The sequence below is a fragment of the Chiloscyllium plagiosum genome, unplaced genomic scaffold (genome assembly GCF_037043375.1).
Source record: "Chiloscyllium plagiosum isolate Xiang-an unplaced genomic scaffold, Cpla_swu_hap1 HiC_scaffold_9, whole genome shotgun sequence".
In the NCBI taxonomy this organism is placed as follows: Eukaryota; Metazoa; Chordata; class Chondrichthyes; order Orectolobiformes; family Hemiscylliidae; genus Chiloscyllium; species Chiloscyllium plagiosum.
In genome coordinates, this window is record NW_028270147.1 from 68,139,599 (window position 1) to 68,159,901 (window position 20,303).

At 39.5% G+C, this 20,303-nt stretch overlaps 1 protein-coding gene across 3 annotated transcripts in view; it reads right to left on the reverse strand.

Annotated features, from left to right (window-relative positions):
• hmcn1 (hemicentin 1) overlaps window positions 1-20,303 on the reverse strand; it is a 607,098-nt gene that overhangs the window by 185,212 nt on the left and 401,583 nt on the right. For all 3 annotated transcript variants that reach the window (XM_087990747.1, XM_043699541.2, XM_087990748.1), the window contains exons 45-49: window positions 18,980-19,261; window positions 11,710-11,877; window positions 6,224-6,337; window positions 3,556-3,642; window positions 443-634 (exon numbers count right to left, since the gene is read on the reverse strand). In XM_087990747.1, the coding sequence (XP_087846873.1) occupies window positions 443-634; window positions 3,556-3,642; window positions 6,224-6,337; window positions 11,710-11,877; window positions 18,980-19,261 (843 nt within the window). The remainder of the gene's footprint in view (window positions 1-442; window positions 635-3,555; window positions 3,643-6,223; window positions 6,338-11,709; window positions 11,878-18,979; window positions 19,262-20,303) is intronic.

Sequence of the window (20,303 nt, forward strand, 5' to 3'; positions counted from 1 at the left end):
AGGAGATCCTTTTCTTATCTCAAGCCAATTGACAACCCTACTCTGTACTAATACTAAGGGGTTTCAACCTTTTGGTTTCCCAGTGTGTAAGATAGTTTTATTGGTCATTCACATCAATGTTCAGTTCAAAATAAAGTTTCCAAGTCCTTTAGTCCTAATATTCCTTTGATCAAAAAAACAAATGTTTCATATCAGAATGATGTACATGCCTGATGTCCGTCACTTACTTTTTCTTTCGAATGGAGAATTCAGGTCATAGTGGTTTAAGATTGCTTGACTGGCCACATCTTCTGGCACATATGCAAAACTGATGAAAACAAGACGCTCACATATGAAAACCTTATGCTTTTGGGAGGTTATCATTTCCAGTTTTCTCGTACTCCAAACCTAGAATTGTATTATTCAGCCTAGTAGATTTAAAATGTCAGCCTAGAACACCTACCTAAAACATGTAGGTTAAAGTTTTTGTTCTTATCTCCAGCTGTGTTTGAAGCAATGCAGGTGTATCGACCTGCATCAGACACATGGGCACGCTCAATCTGGAGAAAGCGCCCGCTGGACAGAATCTGATGCTGCTGGTCTTCAGTCAGAGGTTGACCATCTTTCATCCATTTTATTTGTGGAACAGGATTGCCTTTTCACAAAGGAGAAAACAAATTCTATGAAATCCTTTGCTTAGTGTAGGACATAATTAAAACCTTTGATTCTTTGCCCTAACTGGAACAATTACTCTTACTGGAAAACTATTACTATGTTGATTAGAAACACATTAAGGTAATTTTCTGTAAAACTGAATGAATTAGTTACATTTTTAAAAAATCTAATAATTAGGCTGAATATTACCAGAAATCAGCTGGGTGTCATTTTCATTGAGTTTCATGGAGAGATTTTCTCCACAATGCTGAGCAAGTTTCCCCATGCAATCATATTAAGCCTATCTCATCAACTATGCTAATTCAATACCTAGACTACACCTCCTCCCACCCTGCCCCCTGTAAAAATGCCATCCCATATTCCCAATTCCTTCGTCTCCGCCGCATCTGCTCCCAGGAGGACCAGTTCCAAAACCGTACAACCCAGATGGCCTCCTTCTTCAAGGACCGCAATTTCCCGCCAGACGTAGTCGACGTTGCTCTCCACCACATCTCTTCCACTTCCCGCACCTCCGCCCTTGAGCCCCGCCCCTCCAACCGCCACCAGGACAGAACCCCACTGGTCCTCACCTACCACCCCACCAACCTCCATGTACAACGTATCATCCGCCGTCATTTCCGCCACCTCCAAATGGACCCCACCACCAGGGATATATTTCCCTCCCCTCCCCTATCAGCGTTCCGAAAAGACCATTCCCTCGTGACTCCTTCGTCAGGTCCACACCCCCTACCAACCCAACCTCCACTCCCGGCACCTTTCCCTGCAACTGCAAGAAATGCAAAACTTGCGCCCACACCTCCCCCCTTACTTCCCTCCAAGGCCCCAAGGGACACTTCCATATCTGCCACAAATTCACCTGCACCTCCACACACATCATCTATTGCATCCGCTGCACCCGATGTGGCCTCCTCTATATTGGGGAGACAGGCTGCCTACTTGCGGAACGTTTCAGAGAACATCTCTGGGACACCCGGACCAACCAACCCAACCACCCCGTAGCCCAACACTTTAACTCCCTCTCCCACTCCACCAAGGACATGCAGGTCCTTGGACTCCTCCATCGCCAGACCATGGCAACACGACGGTTGGAGGAAGAGCGCCTCATCTTCTGCCTGGGAACCCTCCAACCACAAGGGATGAACTCAGATTTCTCCAGTTTCCTCATTTCCCCTCCCCCCACCTTGTCTCAGTCAAATCCCTCGAACTCAGCACTGCTTTCCTAACCTGCAATCTTCTTCCTGACCTCTCCGCCCCCACCCCACTCCGGCCTATCACCCTCACCTTGACCTCCCTCTACCTATCGCAATTCCAACGCCCCTCCCCCAAGTCCCTCCTCCCTGCCTTTTATCATAGCCTGCTGGACACACTTTTCTCATTCCTGAAGAAGGGCTTATGCCCGAAACGTCACTTCTCCTGTTCCTTGGATGCTGCCTGACCTGCTGCGCTTTTCCAGCAACACATTTTCAGCTATGCTAATTCAATTCTCTGACTCACTGTAGGTAGAAAACCTCACCACTGCTGGGATATCTTGGGAATCCTTAAAGCTATTGTGCACCTGATCAGGCACCATTTATCTGGAACTGCCCTACACATACAGTAATGTTTGCCTCAGACATGGCACAAAAGGGACCTGATGGTCTATTGGATCGGGTAATAGAGGGAGAACCTTCCATTTCCTCCAAGGCTAGCAGAGGTGAGTATGACACCAGAGCCTGCCAACCTGGTGTGAGGATGCCATCTGGATCAACATGATCTCAACTATCGAGACAGATGTCCAGCAGTGTATGATGGCAAATGACCATTTCTGGTCCACCAGTGTTACATGCTAAATCTTTTCTCTGCTACCTTACACACTCTCTCTCTGCTACTCCACCCATCTTTCACCAAGACTCATGCTGAACCACTTTCACAATTGCAGGCAACACATTACCTCACTTGCTATCACTCACCATCCCTCATATGCTTTGTACTTTCACAAATCTTCACTCAACACATCTGTCTAAATCTTCATCTCCCCACTTTACACCTTGCGCCCCAGAACTATTGAGTAAACATGCCAAATACAGTGGTCCTTTGACTTCCACACTGCAGGCCAGGATAGTGCTGTCGATGACTGCCCTCCCACATTACTACTTTCACTTCAATGTTCTGTTGTCTCTCCTATTCACAACAGTAAATATCTATGAATTCCAGTTTGCTGCCTCCGATCGCCACAATTGGAGCTTCCACTCTACAAAAGTGGCTCCTGCTAACGTCCCCTGTACTTTTAACGGATGGACTTCCAGGACAGCCTGTGACTTCCATGAATGACTTAGCTGGATAGACCTGAACCATGAGTGACCAGACTCCTAGTTGGCTCTGTGCAACTTGCCGTCTTCCCTCTGATATTCTACCCAAATGTTCATTTTCACTCTCCAACATCCAAGAGAGCCTAGACCAACACTTTATCAGCATCCTGTCTAGGAATGATTAATTCAGCATAGTCCATGTACCATACCAGGGGGTAATACCATATTCACTGGTCAACTACATGTTGAACTAATAAGAAAAGCTAAATAGGACTTGATTAGGATACCTTCGAATTTAGATCTCCAGTCTGAGTGGCTATGATAGGAAATATTACAATTTAACGTTGAGTTCCCTACAGCACAAATATTCATCACTTTATCAATTTACAAATGGAAATTGATAGTCAAATCTAATGTTCAGGATAACAATATCACAATGTTGATGTGTGTGTTGGTGCAATGCTGTCTTCAGTGCTTATCTTTGTTAGTATTGATATGCTGTCAATCAATCATCTTTTCCACAACAGATTACAGCACTCAACTGCTAATAACATTTTAAGAAGGAAGTGTAAGCTATTTCACAATGACATAATATTTATTACTATGCTTTTACCTGAAGCCTCACAGGTAAAGGTAATGCTTTGTTTCTCCTTGATTTTCAGATCTTCTATTTTATCTTCATTAACGATGCTTGGTGGTACTATTTAATAAAAACATGTATATTTAAATATGACCATGTACACAATCCAAAACACTTTGCCTCTATTACAGATAAAGCCTAAAAATAGAATATATTCCAACCTCCAACAACACTTCACCTAAAAATTCAATCTTGCAGACCAATGATGCACCCAGGATGTTCTTGAGAATGTTTCAAGCTAATTAGATCTTATTTTCAGTTGTCCACTCTATTAATTTAGTATTTCAAAGCACATTATAACCATGATGTTTTTTCAAATAATTTGCATTTGTACAGTACTTTTCATGATTACATGACATCCCAAAGTCAATGAGGTATTTGTAAAGTGCAGTAAACTGTAGTGGTATAGCAAATGTATGCAGCAAATTTGCAGGATTTCAAATGAAATAACGAAAAACTGTGTTTTGTGATGCTCATTAACAAATATCAGTCAGGTCAGCAGAGATTTTGTATGCTTATTTAAGAGGGCAGATGGAACTTCAGTTTAACATGTAATCCAAATTATTGCTCCTCCCACAGTGCCGCACTCCCTCATTACTGCATTGGAGTGGCAGGATTGATTTTTGTGCGCATATCCTGGAGTGGGATTTGCAGAATGTTTTTACTGAGACGTGAGTGTGCTATTAACTCAACACAGTTTATACAGTGATAATGATCCCTTAGAGAGAGCTGACTTGGAGAATGTCAAAACAGCAATCATTCTAAATGATTCAACCTTTGCTCCAGTAATCAATTATGAAAATTAAAAAATGCTGGCTGGTAGTTCATCATTTTAAGCAATTAGATTACCTTCTTTCACATTATAATGTATTCATTTATTTTTTTCTGTCAGATCACAAAGTTCCAATAACAGTACTGGGGTGCAATTGTGGATAGAGTGGTTGTGAGGAGTGTTATTGGTAGTAAATAATATGGGAGTGATAGGCTGAGATGGAGAAGAGTGTAGGAGGGAGCTGAGGAGGGAGAGTGCTGGAATGCTGCAGGGAGTAGAATATGGTCATGTGAAGGGTGGATTGATGGGATGATGTGTGGAAGGGGAAGAATGGTGGGGTGGGTAAAAAAACAGAATGATATGACAGTTAATGATACTTTATTCTGGATTTTGCATAGAAAGTCACCGTGAGACTAAGAACAATTGCCATTATTGAATAAATTCAGACAAACAACTTCTAGAGAATAAACTTATGTAATTAAACATGGAAATCTAGAAGCAGAAGCACAAACTATTTTGTTCCTCTGCAGACTTTTCTTTAAATTCATTCACAGGATGAGGACGTCGTTGGCTAGATAAACATTTTTGCTCAGCCTTAATTGCCCACAGGGTAGTTAAAATTCAACCAAATTGCTGTGGGTCTGGAGTCACATCTCGGCCAGACCAGATAAAGACAGCAGATTTCCTTCCCTAAAGGTTTTTATGACAGCCAGCAGCAGTTACATGGTTGCCAGTTGGCTAGTTTCTTTTTTTATTCCAGATTTTGCAGGCTGCACTCTAATAGAACCTCAGTGATAGGCTTACACATACTTCAGTGCAGAATTTAGAAATATAGTATTTACCCACTAAGTGCAGCAGAAAAGATTAAAGTTAGTGCATTCAGGAGTACTCTTTTGTTTTAGTGGTATTGTCAGTCAACATTACTGTCAAACAACTTACTGACCTTGAATATTTAATTTTACAAATACGTCTTATACTTTCAGAATTTAATAATTTTTGGACATTCAAAAATTCTTTTTGTATTACTTTTGCTATCCCTTTTATTCATCCCTCTAATTCCGACTTGTCTCTGCCAATCTTAGTTTTCCATTGCACATGATTTAAATCCAAATAATAATTCATGGTTAAGACTCTCTGTCTCAGTAATGAATGCCAAATTTGACTGCTTGAATTACCTCCTTATTTTCTTGTCCTGATCACCCATCATAGTTTCCCTATAAAGGTCAATGTATTGGATCAAAATACCCAATAGTCCCAAATTTCAGCTCAAAGTACAAGATCTCTCTGTAAATCATTATTTTCTGATTTTGATTTGATTTATTGTATCACATGTATCTAAGTTCAGTGATTCTTTATTCTCTTACAAGATGTGGGCAAGGTCAATATTTGTTGCTAATGTCTAATTATGCTTTGAATCAAGTGAGTTGTTAGGACAGAAAGCAGTTAGGAGTCTCACATAGGTCACACTGGGTAATCCACAAAATGTAATAAGCAGGGAGTACCACTCTTTTGCTATTGTTACAAAATCCAGCTGAAAGTGTCCCTTTTCTTGTCTGGAGAGGAATCCTTGAATTGCTCTCCTTTTGATTATATTATTTTCATCTTAATTGTTCAGCTTACTTATAACTATCAACAAGTGGGAATGAAAAACTGAGTCTTTTGAAAAAGTATTCAGAAAGGAAGAAATTTATGTTTTTAAATCTAAACAAGAAAGACTACAAGAAATGAATAACTGCATAGTTTTTACAGTCACAGAAAATTATGACAATTTGACAGTGATTTTGTTCCATCACTGTGCTATAGAAATAGAAAGAAATATGTTGGGAATGCTTTTGCTCTCATTGCAAAACACTGCGTATCATTCTATACCTAAGACATTAAGGTTAAAGTTCTTGCTGTCTTCTCCTGCAGCATTTGTAACCACACAGGAGTATCTCCCTGAATCTTCCACTGCAGGGTGCATCAAGCGCAGTATCCAACCTCCTGCGGGAAAATAAAAGTTCAAATGTTACATGAGGTTGATAATTAAAAAAGGATATAAAAATAATTGCAATACAGCATAATGTTTGTACAGCTTCTAGAAAAATTCAATTGGGGTCAGAGTAACAAACAATTACACTGTTATTTAGGAATGTAAATCCCAAAGTGCAGTTAAATTCTTTGCCATATAGCCACAAAGCAATATAACATTTAAATAATTCACTTTGCGCAAACAATGAACCACTTATGTTATATATAATGCAGACACAAAGTCACCACCATTTAACATAGCCATATCTGTACTTGTTTATATAGTTGTCTGTATCAACAAGTGGCGTTCGCCATGTCAGTGAATTAGCTGTAATATTTTATGAGCTTGAACATTTCACAAAAACCTGATGAGCTCATTTTGCACTGAATTACTGCTATAAGTTATCCAGAAGAGGTTAATTTTAAAAGCAAGGCTAATAGTAAATTGTAGTGATAGACTGACCACAGCGGAGATATTCTGGTCCAGGGGAGTACCTCATCAGAGATGGACTCTGTGCAAATAATACTTAACTACACACACCAATCAAATGGTTTGTTTATGCTGGAGCAATAGAAAACCTAGTAATATAGGCAAAGGAAAAGTTATGCTGCACTGTTATCATCAGCCTTCTTGTTCATCTAAAAAGAATCTATTATGTTCATGGCTTGGTATCAACTTTCAACATTCAAGGAGCAAGACACATAGAAACAGAAAATAAGAACAGGAGTAGCCTTATAGCTAATGTGAAAAGAAATTGCGTGCATAACCAGTCCCACCAGTATATAGACTCTTCAACAGCAAGTCCTATGTAGAGCCTCCCTGTGGCAATATACATTAACTGGGTAACTCAAGTTAAACACAGGAGACGGGGAAGATATCTGGCTCCCAGTTGTGCAGCATACAGACATTGGAGTGGACAATATAACTCTTTAATTCAAAAAAGGAAACAACAGGAAAATACAGGCCAGCCACCTTAACATTCATTATAGGGAAAATTTTAGAAGGAATTATTAAAGAAGTTATGGCAGAGCACTTGGAGAAAACACCTGGCTCCCAGCTGTGTAGCATACAGGCACATTAGTATATTATTATGTCCTTGTGCTCACAAACCAGATTCCCAATCTGTGGGTAAATAGCTTCACTGCCCTATGGGTATCACAGGGAAGAAGAAGCTGAAAGGAAAGAACTCCTAGGAGTGCAGTCCTATAGACAATAATCTGTCATCAGTTGTGCCACTTTGTAGCAATTCCTGCAACAGAGCTGATATTAAAATTGCAGGTTTTATCCTTTCCCAACAACTCAGGATCTCCACAATACTTGTCCAGGCCTATGTCCTGGAGAGGACACACAAGCATGGTGATTTCCAATGGCACAACACAGGAAGAAACAGTTACCACTTATGATTGGCATAAGGCACAAACATAAGGCAGGAGATCCACCCACCTAAGTTGGGCATTCCCAATTTGTTTGATGCTGGCCCGTCACTGCCTGCTTGCTTCAACATCCATAGCTGGGTCAGTAATCTACGCAAGACCAACTCAACAAAGAAGGCACCAGTCTTTTGCCTTGCAAGCTGGAACACAGGGACCATTCCTTACCAATGACAAATGAAACAATACTGCTTCAAGAAGAAAGATCGCTCTCAGATTAACCCTTGCTGTACCATTGACCCAGAAAGGTCCTAGGATATCCTCAACACCCTCAATTAGGTTCTTTTGGAGAATAACCTTCAAGGCCAGAATGTGGTGTCAAAGTGGGATCATCTGCACAATACCATCCATAACTCTTTTCCCATGTGCAGTGAGCCTATAGATTGGAGAATAGTTGGTTAGGTGGAGGCTTATTGAATGGAAATTGAGCCAGTTAACACATAATGAGGACAGCCCTCATAGTACAGTCAAGTCCCCAGCAAGCAAAATCGATGGTCTCTTAGAATAAGTGAAATGCATTTTTACATTAACTAGAGTAGTGTACAGAGTAGCATTTCAGCATGGATAGAAGATTGGCTGGCTAACAGTGAGCAAAGAGTAAGCTGAAATGGGACTTTCCCAGGTTGACGAGATTTAATGAGTTGTGTGCCACAGAGATTAATGCTGGAACCTCAACTAGAGGAGGGAATTGATTTTACACACAAGTTACATCTAGCCATATGTTCGTTAGTGCACTTAAAGTAATCCAGTTAAATGTAAATATTTTCTGGATGTATTCTTTGCTTTAGACAGAAGTAATAGTAACAAAGCTATGCAGGTTGTAAAGTGTGTGTTGCTAACATGAAGGAATGAAGGAAAATATACAATTAATGTTTTAGTTGATTAAAGCGGCCCATTACTTCAAAATATGAAAATTAGTACAATAATGTAGATAAAAAAGGGTATTTCCTTGGTACTGTTTCAAAATTCAACATGTTGATGAAAGATTGACGTATAATTGCTTTTTCTTTGGATTGGGGTTCTACAAAGTTAGCCAGGAACATAAAAATAGTTGGCCCCATGGAAAGTTAGACTGGAAAGTTTAATAATGGAAAGTAAGGAGATGGCAAATGAGTATTTTGTATTCTCTGTAATGAAGATGAAGCAAGTAACTTTACAGAAGTAACAATAAGTTTGGGAGTGAAAGGGAAGAATTACCAGAGAAGTAGTGCTGAGTAAGTTGTTGAAGCTAGAGACTGACAAGTACCTGGATTTCCCCTTATCCACAGCATGTTACCTCCTCAAAAACTTCAATAAATTGGCCAATGCTACTCTGTACACTGGAAGTATTCGATAAGGTGCCATATCAAAGGTTATTGCAGAAAATAAATGCATGTAGTGTACACAGTAGCATTTCAGCATGGATAGAAGATTGGCTGGCTAACAGTGAGCAAAGAGTAAGCTGAAATGGGACTTTCCCAGGTTGACGAGATTTAATGAGTTGTGTGCCACAGAGATTAATGCTGGAACCTCAACTGTTTACAATTTATATAAATGATGGATGAAGGTACAGCTGCCAAATTTATTAATGGCACAAAGATAATTAGAAAAGTAAGCTGTGATGGTATCCAACAGTTTCAGGATGGAGAGCAGGGTGTAAGTTTATTCTGTAATGAATATTGCTGGTTGTGTCTGTCAAAAGCAGCAGCAGTTATTGTGAAGTTACACATGAACAAATGGTTCTTTAACTAAAAGGTATTGATAAGCTTTGGAATTCTTCAGACAAATCTATTAGACATTTGGCATGATATTAATTGGTAGGATGTTGCACTACATATCCTCCAAGCAGACAAAGTATTTCAGTGCTGCCCCCTTTTCTTAGGTTACAAAGTTTATGATTGTACTGTAGAGATAAGCTGTAAGGAAAAATACACTTCTTCAATTACTGACATCTTAGGGAACCAATCAGAAGTTAGTTGGAAGTGATAGCAGTGGGATGGCCATCACTTTTAAGAAACCAATCATTGATTAGGCACACACTGCTTTACCGAATAAGATTGACCATATATTCTCATTCATTGGTAAGCCAGAGTTCAGGATGCCTTACAGGAAAAAAAAAGCTAGCAATCAGTAACTTCTTGTGGTTAGATGTGCAAAAACATCAAATGCATTCAATAGAACAAGAGACATGCACCCAGCCAGCTGGTGTACTGAACCACTGGAAGGACTGTCTTATTAAGTATCATTCTTTTGTGCTTATTGTAATAAATGTAATAATTCTGTGAAACCTGTAAAACAAATTTGAACCTGAAGTGATCTTGTAACTCATCAAGACCAAAGGTTCTTTTAGATTGACTTCCTCAAAGTATATGCATAATTGTAGTTGTAAGTCTTACAATTGAACATTGCAGATCTTACAGGCTTGCTAATTGAGTGCAGCTCTGCTAGCTTTAATAACTTCTGCACATATACAGAGTCAAAAAGTCTGGTGCTGGAAAAGCACAGCGGGTCAGGCAGCATCTGAGAAGCAGGAGCATCAATGTTTTGGGAATAAGCCCTTCCTTCTGCACATATATCCCTAGGTGCATCAGCTTTTGCAACTCCTTTAGAGTTGAACACTTCATTTTATATTAGTTCTCCTCATTCTTCCTACCACACTTCTCTGCGTTAACTTTTATCTGTCACGTATCTGCCCATTTCACCAGCCTGTTGACATCCTCTTGAAGTCCATCACTAATCTCTGCATTTTCTTTATACTTCCAATTTCTGTATCATCTGCAAACTTTGAAATTATATCTTACACATGCAAATTCAAGTCAAGTTAAACTCCATTAAGTTAGTTAAACACTATTTTCCCTGAGCAAATCTAAACTTGTTTCTCCTAAATTAATTCATAGTTGACAAAACAACTCCTAATTTTATTTTATTTTATCAAGCTTTCCTACCACTGAGCTTAAACCTGTATAGTTGCTGGGTTAACCTTCACATCCACTTTTTGAACAACTGAAATTGTCCATTCTTATGGACCACTCTTTTATCTAAGGAGGAATGGAAGATCATGTCATTGCCTCCATAATTCCCACTCTTACTTCCTTCAGTACGTTCAGCCTATTTAATGTACCTCTATCAATTTTTAGTTTATCCAATGTGTCAACTAACTTCTCTTTCACTGAAAACAAGAAATGCTGGAAATCACAGTGGGTCAGGCAGCATCCGTGGAGAAAGAGCAAGCTAATGTTTCAAGTTTAGATGACTCTTCATCAGTATCTATAGTAATTTGCTCCAATCTCTCTTTCACTATGACCTTGGTAGCATCATCTTCGATGGTAAAGACAGATGTAAAATCCTCCTGTAAAAGCTCAGGCATGTATCTTGCTGCCATGCCAAATGCCCCTTTTGGGTCCTAAATTAGTCAGATTTCTCTTCTTTTACCACCCTTTTCCTTTTTAATATGTCCTTAGAAGACTTTCTTTTACGTTAGCAGTCAATTCTTTCTTCCACTTATTCTTTCTTTTAAATTTTTCACTTCATTTAAAATTTTGATTCTTATTTCTATTGTGAACCTGGCATCTGTCAAATGCATCCTTTTTATTTGAACTTAAAATTTGAATGTTAAAATACTTCCAATAAATGGACAATTATATAGGAACAATGTGGCTTTACACTGAGGAGAAAATATGCCACAGAGGAAAAAATAAACTAGAGTTGCAGTTATGTCAACAGTCCAATTGGGAAATAAATTAGAAACGGGTTAAATTTAGAGTTCTCCAAAAACAGCACAAAGCTATTATATGCTTACGAACCATAATCAAAATAGCTCTGTTCCCTGGTAATTATCCTCTGTTAGATGTACTTATAATAATAGATTCTTGAATAACTTAGTTATTATTTTGTACAAGTATACAAATGTAAAAGATCATTTGTATCATGCGTACCGGAGAGAATTCTGAAAGCACTGTTCAGGCTGATTGGCTGTCCATTTTTCAACCAAGTGATTGATGGAAGAGGGATGCCTGAGGCTTCGCAGGCCAACACCACAGGATTGTTAACCACAACACTGATGTTCTCTGGCACTCCCTGGGCTCCATTAATACTCGGTGGCACTAAGAGAAAAGATTTAATTTGAAAATCAATTGATGTAAATAAATTGATAATCAATCACATTTTTACAATTAAAAGACCATCAATCCAAATGAAACTAAAACTCTATCTCTAAAAACAAGTTTCGGTGTGAATAATAATGATCAACAATAAATGCTCCAATGCTTTGTCAGATAACCTAAAAGATTGAATACATTACACATTATTATGCTAATAACTCAAAGAACTGTGGTTGGTGATAACTCATTATTCTGACACTACTGAGTCAAAAGGATTTCTCAATTTTTATACCCTAACTTTAGTGTTTTCTTTTCTTCGGATTTCTTTGCATCATAAAGACATTTCATCTGAAAATGATCAATGTTGTTTTATTTTATGCTAATGCTGCTAGCTTGCATAGGTATATCTCCATGCTGTAGGTGTCGATGTATATATTCTGCTTGAGGCAACTCGTTCGTTAAGTAAGGTTTTCCATCCCTGATATACTGTAATACTGTCTTATTTTCATCTGTACATTGCAAATGACTAAATACAGCACTCTGGGCTAGTGTCAAAGACAGATCTCTTCACGTGCAATTTTCAGTCTGATGTCTTACCTTAACCTCTCTTGCTGATGTCAGAGTCATATGACCATCATTGGCACACATCTTTATACTTTAAAGATTGCTCTAAAACTAATGACTATGTATTGGATAAGAGCAGTTAGGATGACACTCAAAAATTTTTGCCTTGAATTTTGGAATGTGTTTAATTGTATGTGTCTCTCTTTCTATTGTGCTGCTAACAGAGAGAGAGAGAGAGAGAGAGAGAAAGAGAAAGATAAAGATTGGGAATTCACAAACGGTATCAAAGGTATGTAATAGATATACAGTCGGTTTTGCTATAACGTGTGTTTCTTCAATGCAAATTGACTTTAATGCAATTGAAAAATTTAGACCGTTATTTACAGAATGTGAACTTTTCTTATTTGTACTGGGTATAATGTGATTCCGGCTGAAAATGTGTTGCTGGAAAAGCGCAGCAGGTCAGGCAGCATCCAAGGAACAGGAGAATCGACGTTTCGGGCACAAGCCCTTCTTCAGGAAACGTCGATTCTCCTGTTCCTTGGATGCTGCCTGACCTGCTGCGCTTTTCCAGCAACACATTTTCAGCTCTGATCTCCAGCATCTGCAGCCCTCACTTTCTCTCTATAATGTGATTCCGGTCCCATTCATTTAAATGGCGCGGCTATTGTGTAATTTTCTTATAATACAAGATCATGCAAGAAAGGAAATATCACGTTATATCAGAATTGACTGTACACACACATTATAAAATCTTTTTTAGGGTTTGTGTTTCAAAAATAGTGGTACCAGTTACTTTTTTGAAGTGTTTACAATCCTTTTGGAACGGTGACCGAATTCAGCATGTGTCAGAGAGCAAGTGATTTCAGACCCCTGCAGTATTAATGGAAAATTGCTCATACTTGGATGTTTTATGACAGACAAACATTGAAGGCCATTAGCTTGTTTCAATTTAGAATAATGAAGGATTGATTTTTAATTTAGAAAACTCAAGACATCAAATGTTTTTAGAACAGGTCAGAAGAGACCTGACTGGAAGTTAAGGATAATCTCTCTGCTAGAAATAACACCCCCACCCCTCCCTGAGTAATTAAGGGAATGAGTTGCCTTAGTAGAAAATTTTTGTTTGTGTAACTTCTAGAGCAGGAGTCTTTGATTAGAAATCTGTAGGTTACTAGAAGCTGAGAAAGTGAATATTCACATGAAACAACTCCACAGTTCACAGATTAAAAGTGGGCAGAATCAATCAAATCAAACCTAAATATTTGTTAAAAAATCACACAACACCAGGTTATAGTCCAACAGGTTTAATTGGAAGCACACTAGCTTTCAGAGCGACGCTCCTTCATCAGGTGATAGTGGAGGGCTCGATCGTAACACAGAATTTATAGCAAAAATTTACAGTGTGATGCAACTGAAATTATACATTGAAAAACTGATTGTCTGTTAAGCCTTTCATCTGTTAGAATACAGTGATAGTTTCACTTCTTTCATGTGTAAATCACAAAACCTTTTTTTTAAAAGTTGCATTCTTGGGTTAGCTGTTAACAATGGTGATAGCTCGACAATATGTTGAAGGTGTTGGCCCCCTGTGTTCTCTGTTTATGCCATGATGTTTAGATTGATTCTAATCTAAAAAGAGAGATAACAGAGTTTTACATAAATTCATGCAGTTTTTGAGCTCAGAGTTCTACATGAATGCATGCAGCTTTTCAGCAAAGTACAATGTAACTCTGCAAGTACAAATTCACCCCACAAAATATATGTGTGCATGTGGGTCTTTGTCTGTCTTTGTGTGTGTCTGTCTGGGGTGGGGGATTTGTGTGTGTGTGTGTGTGTGTGTGTGTGTGTGTGTGTGTGTGTGTGTGTGTGTGTGTGTGTGTGTGTGTGTGTGTGTGTGTGTGTGTGTGTGTGTGTGTGTGTGTGTGTGTGTAGTGAGTGCAGAGTGTCTTAAGTCTGTGAGGGGGTGCATGTGTGTGTGTCTATAAGGGTGTGTGTGGGTGTCTGTCTGCACGTCTGTGTGTACCTGTGTCCATGTGCATGTGAGAGTGTGTGTGTAGGAATGTATGTATGTGTGTGTGTGTGTGTAGTGCAATGGTGATCACCTGTAATGTGACATGAACCCAAGGTCCTGGTTGAGGCCCACCGGGACGTCCCATCATGTCGGGCAATGGGACCCTATGTGAGAATCTCTCCAGCTATGTGGAAGGCATCTTGAAACCTATTGTACAGGGGATCTCCAGCTTCTGTCACGACACTATGGATTTCTTACAGAAACTCAGCACCCACGGACCAGTTGAACCGGGAACATTCCTCGTCACAATGGACGTTTCCGCACTCTACACCAGCATCCCCCACAAGGATGGCATTGCAGCAACAGCTTCAACACTCAACACCAACAACTGCCAGTCTCCAAACACCATCCCACAACTCATCCGCTTTATTCTCGATCACAACGTCTTCACCTTTGACAACCAGTTCTTCATCCAGACACATGGAACAGCCATGGGGACCAAATTTGCACCCCAATATGCCAACATGTTTATGCACAGGTTCGAACAAGACTTCTTCTCTATGCAGGATCGCCAATCAACATTGTACACCAGGTACATTGATGACATTTTCTTCCTCTGGACCCATGGTGAGGAGTCACTGATAAAACTACACAGTGACATCAACAAGTTTCATCCCACCATCAAACTCTCCATGGACTACTCTCGACTATCTGTCTCATTCTTGGACACATGCGTCTCCATCAAGAATGGACACCTCAGCACCACACTCTACCGCAAACCCACAGACAACCTCACAATGCTACACTTCTCCAGCTTCCACCCAAAACATATTGAAACAGCCATTCCCTATGGACAAGCCCTACCATACACCGGATCTGCTCAGATGAGGAGGAACGTGACGGACACCTGGAAGTACTCAAGGATGCCCTCACAAGAACAGGGTACAATGCTCAACTCATCGACGGCCAGTTCCGATGTGCCACAGCAAGGAACCATAATGACCTCCTCAGGAGACAGACACATGCTGCAACTGACAGGGTACCCTTCGTTTTTCAGTACTTCCCAGGAACTGAAAAATTATGCCATGTTCTTCGTGACCTGCAACTCATTATCAATGAGGATGAACACCTCACCAAGACCTTCCCCACACCTCCACTACTTGCCTTTAAACAACTGCCAAACCTCAAACAGGTCATTGTTTGTAGCAAACTGCCCGGCTCTCAGGACAACTCCATACAACCCTGTCATCGTGGACGCTGCAAGACGTGTCAAATTGTGGACATAGATACCACTATTACGCATGGGGACACCTCCCACCTTGTATATGGTAGGTACTCATGTGAGTCAGCCAACATTGTCTATCTTATGCGTTGCAGGCAAGGATGCCCGGAGGCATGGTACATTGGGGAAATCGAGCAAAGGCTACAACAACGGATGAATGGGCACTGCACAACAATCAACGGACAGGAGGGTTCCCTCCCAGTTGGGGAACACTTCAGTGGTCCAGGACATTCAGCCTCAGACCTTCGGGTGACCATCCTCCAAGGTGGACTTCGGAACAGGCAGCAGAGAAAAGTGGCTGAGCAGAGGCTGATAGCTAAGTTCAGTACCCATAGGGAGGGCCTCAACCGGGACCTTGGGTTCATGTCACATTACAGGTGATCACCATTGCACTACACACACACACACACACACTCTCACACAGGTACACACAGACGCGCACACAGAAACCCACACACACACACTTCCACATGCACCTCCTCACAGACTTAAGACACTCTGCTACACACACACACGCACACTTTCTCACACTCACAACCCCCACCCCAGACAGACAGTCACACACACAGACAGACAAAGACCCACATGCACACATATATTCTGTGGGGTGAATTTGTACTTGCAGAGTTACATTGTACTTTGCTCAAAAATTGCATGAATTTATGTAAAACTCCGTTATCTCAATTTTTAGATTAGAATCAATCTAAACATCATGGCATAAACAGAGAACACAGGGGGCCAACACCTTCAACATATTGTCTAGCTATTACCATTGTTAACAGCTAACCCAAGAATGCAACTTTTAAAAAAAGGTTTTGTGATTTACACATGAAAGAAGTGAAACTATCACTGTATTCTAACAGATGAAAGGCTTAACAGACAATCAGTTTTTCAATGTATAATTTCAGTTACATCACACTGTAAATTTTTGCTATAAATTCTGTGTTACGATCGAGCCCTCCACTATCACCTGATGAAGGAGCGTCGTTCCGAAAGCTAGTGTGCTTCCAATTAAACCTGTTGGACTATAACCTGGTGTTGTGTGATTTTTAACTTTGTACATCTCAGTCCAACACTGGCATCTCCAAATCATGACTAAATATTTGTGTTAAGGTGTCAGTTCTCTGGGTTTGAATCAGTGTAAAGTAATGGTGTTGGAAAATAAGTTGAAATATTGTCTAGCCAGATGTTTTAATATTTTTCTATTTGTGTTCTATACCTAGATAACTTGGCTTTGGTTTTGTTTTCACCTTTTGGGTCATAAACCTGAAGACAATCCGCAGGCCTGTGTTACTGCAACATTAATGAAAAGGAAAAGGAAAATGAAAATGAAAAGATCTATGAACTCAGGTTACAATCTGGAATCTGACTTGGCTCGTAACATCAGTTGGGATCATAACATCATAAAATGAGCACATTCTAGCCAGAGAAATTTTAGAATGTGGTCAACTGCCACACATGTAGACATGTAAATAAATGTCCAAAATTAAAAGGCTTGCATTGGATTCTTCTCATCACATTTTGCAAAGTTCCCTGAACTCCAACCAGAATATTTGTCCCTATTAATCTAATACTTCTGGATGTGAGTTTGCTCGCTGAGCTGGAAGGTTCATTTTCACACGTTTCGTCACCGTACTGGGCAACATCATCAATGAGCATCCGGTGAAGCACTGATGTTATGGGTCACTTTCTATTTGTGTTTAGGTTTGGCATATTCAAGAAGAACAGGTACCCAATGAACACAGTCCCCCAATTTCTCAACAACAAACCTAAACAAGCAGACAAAACATGCACAGAAACCCTAGTCACTCTCCCCTACATCAAAAATATCTCTGAAATGAATGCCAGACTATTCAGACCTCTTGGCATCATGGTAGCCTACAAACCAACCAACACACTTAAACAGCAGCTAATGAACTTAAAATATCCTATATAGACAACAAACAAAACAAACGTCATTTACAAAATACCTTGCATGGACTGTAATAAGTACTACAGACAGAAAACTAGCCACCAAGACACATGAACATCAACTAGCTGCAAAAAGACATGATCCAATATCACTAATATCCTTACATACAGACGAGGAAGGACACCACTTTGACTAGGACAACACATCCATCCTAGGATAAGCCAAACAGAGAGGCGCACGAGAACTCCTGGAAGCATGGCATTCCAACCAGAACTCTATCAACAAACACATTGGCTTGGACTCCATTTACCATCCCCTGAGGAAAAGAACCGGAAATGACATCACCAAACCAAAGAAAACTAAACGCATCAATAGAAAGCGGGGTATTAGCACCAGCGCTTCACCGGCTGCTCACTGACAATGTTACCTAGCATGGTGATGAAACCGAACCTACCAGCTCAGCGAGCAAACTCACATCCAGAATCTCAACCTGAGCTACAAATCATTTCAAAACCCGCTAATCTAATACTTGGATAAATCATAACCAGATGCATATCTTCCACTAGTTCCAATTTAAATGCTTCAATTGACAATGTAGCAAGTCAGGCCTTTTATTCTGAATTCACAGTTTGACTCTATATTGTCAAAAAATTAAGTTACTTCCACCTATCCTGAAATTGGTCCTACTTCCAGATAGAAAATGCAAACTTTGCTCCTCATCATTTAGGTAATATTGAATTTTGTTTGCAAATATTGGCAAAAGAGGGGAGTATTTAGATCTTTCAGGACTCTAAATTCCAGACTCAAAAGGTCAAAATAAATTGCTTCCATTTATCCGTTCACTGGTTCAGATTAAGAACTGACTAACTAAATGTACGTACAAACTTTAGGTCTTGTTAAAAAAGTGGGAATTTTGTTTGAAAAATAATGAGAAATAATTATTGTGTTGCTAAATTTCATTACCAGTGATTGTGGAAAACAGCTAAAATATAGTGGCAATTAGGTACAGTCAGTTCTCCTATAATGCGAATATTGGGTTCTTGTGTAACCCCACGTTATAGAAAAAATGCGATTTAGAAATAGCGCTTAGTGTTGGTCCTGTAATCACATTACTACCAACACACATTTTAAAAGTTCATGCTGTAGAAACAGCATCCCCAATTCATAATCACATTACAGTGAATTTGCGTCAACGAAATGCGCGTTATAACAGAACAAGTATCCAGGTTGTTGCATCCCACAATGTTGAAAAACTTTGATACATCTTATTATAAATTTATTGACGATAGGATCATTTCAATTTAACTACTGGATGCATTAAATTTCAACTTACCATGTACGTTAAGGTTATATCTCTTATCAACCTGTCCTGCTACACTCTCAGCCACACACACATAGCGGCCAGCGTCAAAAATCTGTGTGTTCTGAACCCGTAATAGCTGTCCATCATTCAGGATGCTCACTCTTCTGCTATTCACAAGAGGGCGGCCATCTTTCATCCATGTCAGTGCAGGACGAGGAATCCCCTGGGTTTTGCACTCTAAGGTAATGTCATTCCCCCGAATAACACTGACTTCATTCAGGTGACTTCCACTATTACTAATAGTTGGCCGGACTGTCAAGCAATAAAAAGTTCAACATCTAAATAAAATTACACTGGAGAAGAAAATTTTATCAATGTTTCAATGGCATATTGCAAGTCAATTTTTCATTCTGAATATCTTAATTGCTGAAGAGTGAATGGGACAACTTGTCATCCAAATTATAATTCACTTATGAATCCCTTGATTTGTATTTCTTTAATTGATTCACATGGAAAATGTTTGTAATTCACATAGCAAATTTCCATTAGATACTTTTGCAAATTGTGATAAACTCAGAGAGAGAGAGAGTTCTTTACTGTACTGCAATTAGAAGAGATTGCTTAAATCATTTCTCACTTCAGTACAGCCACACACCATATTTACCCATCATTTATTGGAAAGATGGCCAATGTTATTTGCTATTATTTGGATGCCTGCACATAATGAAGATCAAGTTGATAATCTGAATATTTCTCCTCTAAACAACTATAGAAACCATAAAGAGCTCTTCTTTTCTCGCTGCCTCACTAACTAAAAGCCATTCTTATTGAAAGATTATGAATCCTGTGAGTTAAGTATGACTTGGCATCTTTTCTCCATTTTTCAAGTTACAATACAAGTTATTATGCAATGATCATTAATGGGAAATGTAACTATTTCTTTCCTAGTGCACTGAAGTTGATTCTTGGGTCTGTATTGTTGTCCTCGCAGAAGTCAGGTGACTTAGCATAGACCAAGGATTGAACCGCGGGCTTTAGGAGCTTAGTATAACATTAGGTGGTATCAATACCCACCTGGCTATTAAGGGTCCTCCACAAATTAATGCAAAATTTTAGTTATTTGCTTTCTAATTGATGCCAACTGGATATTGACTATGCAAACTCATTTCACTTCAGTTCCCCAAAATACTAAGAATATAAGAAACAGATAGCACTTTTTGTTTTTAAAAAGGTACAAATGTGCTGCACAAGTGCAATAGAGAGGAACGGATATTTGTCTGATGAAATAAACTTTAATGTGCCCATTTGGATCGAAACTTCATAATGACAGTGTTGCACCATTTCTTTCCCTGAA